The sequence below is a fragment of the Camelina sativa genome, chromosome 11, assembly GCF_000633955.1.
Source record: "Camelina sativa cultivar DH55 chromosome 11, Cs, whole genome shotgun sequence".
NCBI classification, from domain to species: Eukaryota; Viridiplantae; Streptophyta; class Magnoliopsida; order Brassicales; family Brassicaceae; genus Camelina; species Camelina sativa.
This window is the reverse complement of record NC_025695.1, coordinates 43,973,876-43,976,090: the sequence shown is the minus strand read 5'-3', so window position 1 is coordinate 43,976,090 and position 2,215 is coordinate 43,973,876. Positions and strand designations below refer to the sequence as shown.

The following is a 2,215-nucleotide window of genomic DNA, read 5'->3' as shown; positions in this document are numbered from 1 at the left end:
TTTCATGTGAATTTTGTTAAGAACTGTAGCTATATGCTCAATCAAATAGTGGACATTATAATCCCCAATCAAATGATTCTCCATGAATTAATTTTTACTAGTATCATAGTTTTATGATCAAGTTGATTGTGAGTGGATTTGATCTTAAATTGATTTTGTTATTTCTCTGTAATTATATTCTTCAGGACCTATCATATAGTCTGTTCAAAATCCAGCAGAAGTTGTTTTTGAAAAAGGAAATTCAGCAGAAGTTGGATGAGAGAAAATTTATCCTTGTAAGTGTGTAGTCTCTGGTCTTTCCTTGTACTCTCTGTTATAAGTTATTCTGTATAATTGTTGATAGATTGACCAAATATAATATGCATAATTATGTTGTTCTAAAATAATATACTATTATGTCAATGAGCTTTGCTTCTTCTGAAAAAACCCTCAAAACAGAAGATTGTCTTGCACATATTGGATGTTTTCATCTCCCTAAAACTGAACTTTTGTTCTGTATTTGCAGCGGAAAAAAATGAATAATCTTCAAAGCCAAGAAAAGCGGATGAAGAACCTAATGGAGAAGAACAAGATGTGAACAGCAAGGCATTTCTTTTGCATGTAACATTCTAGCACTATATACTATAGCAAACATAAATTCCCAGTGTTATAAATCGATATTCTTATTTTCCATGTCTTAGTCTCTGAGTATAGTTGGTTAGCATGGTAGAAAAGGTAGGACATGAATGAGCTTGAACGTGTTGTCGATATATTAAAAATACTTTTGCGTGTTAATGTTATGTTGGGAGTATTTAAATAAAGGAGGAGGAATGTGGACTTAGAAAACATTTCATTTGCTTTTGAATACCTTATCTGAGGAAACTGTTTGTTTCAGGCGCAGTAGTATACCAAACCTAATGTTTCAATTATTAATTGGTATTTAGTATTTACTGATCTTCATGTGAAGGAACATATTTACTAGTTATATCATCCGCAATCGCTTGATATTTTTTGAACCAATCATATTGATATAGGTAAACCAAGTTTACTGATGTCATAAGAAACTGATTTGGTGTTTCTTTGTGTGGACAGATGCTTGACAATGAAACAAAGGGAACGAACTCATGGTGTACACCAATTTGAATACATGTTTATGCTTTGAGATATCAAGTTTATATTGTTATTAATATAATGCTAATTTATAATATAAGATATATTAAGATTAAAAATAATAAAGAATGATTGAGAAGGGTTATTTCCATTTTTATTACATTTATGACGTTAACACCAAATTATTTCTCCACTGTTGTTACAAGCAAGTAAAGGAAACAATTAAATTGTACACATTAACATTATAAGTTATAACTAGTAAACTAAAACTTGTAAAAGAAATCACGGCTTGGTTACTGGTTGAATGGTTTTATAAGTCAAATCAAATCAATAACATTCGAGGTTGGTGAGTTTGGGTCAATAATTCGTAGGAAAACGATTATGATAATATAAAATTTAAATTGGTTAAGAAAAATGTGATTAAATTGATTATCTCTAAATTATTAAGAAAAGTTGTGATTAAATTGATAATCTTTTATACTATACCTCGCTAGACCACCATTTTTTTTTTAATTCACGAAACAAGTCGCAAATGCAATTAAAAAAAATGTATAACCTACAAATTAGAATTTTCAACCACAATGGCTACTTTCAAATATATATATATATATATATATATAATACAGAAATTAGGGAATGTCACTCAAAAGATTAATATTTAGTCAACTTTATGAAAAATTGACTATCTTTTGAGTTTAACAAAATTAGACATGGATCAAAACGTACATTGGGCCATAAAATTTTCTCCATGAGAAAACAGTGACATGACGGTCTAAACAAAGAAAAGAGCACAGGATTAGTGACTTTAAATTAGCCTAAACACATAAAAAAGTGTGTGGGACCCAATATTATGATGGTAATCCAGTCTGGCTGATTACAGATTGTTTTCTCAAATTAAGACCAATTCCTCCCTCCTCCTATATGTTTTTGTTGCCTTTGTCTTTGTGTGTGTGAAAAGGAATCCTGCTCTCTTCCCAAATTCGACTCCTGAGATTAAACCCTACCAATCCCTAGATTTCATCGAGATTTCTCTATACTCATCCAAAGCAAAGAAAGAAGATGACTAATGTCAACAAATTAGTTCCTGGTATAAAAATTTCTTCCCCCCCCCCCCCCCCCCCCCCCC

General features: G+C 30.9%; 1 protein-coding gene across 2 annotated transcripts in view; it reads left to right on the top strand.

The window, feature by feature from the left end:
* Positions 1,978–2,215, top strand: part of LOC104726245 — a 1,801-nt gene continuing 1,563 nt past the window's right edge. Inside the window, exon 1 of one of the 2 annotated variants that reach the window (XM_010445058.2) lies at positions 1,978–2,176. In XM_010445058.2, coding sequence (XP_010443360.1) covers positions 2,149–2,176 — 28 coding nt within the window. In that variant the 5' untranslated portion in view covers positions 1,978–2,148. The remainder of the gene's footprint in view (positions 2,177–2,215) is intronic. The other variant, XM_010445057.2, reaches the window with a different exon arrangement.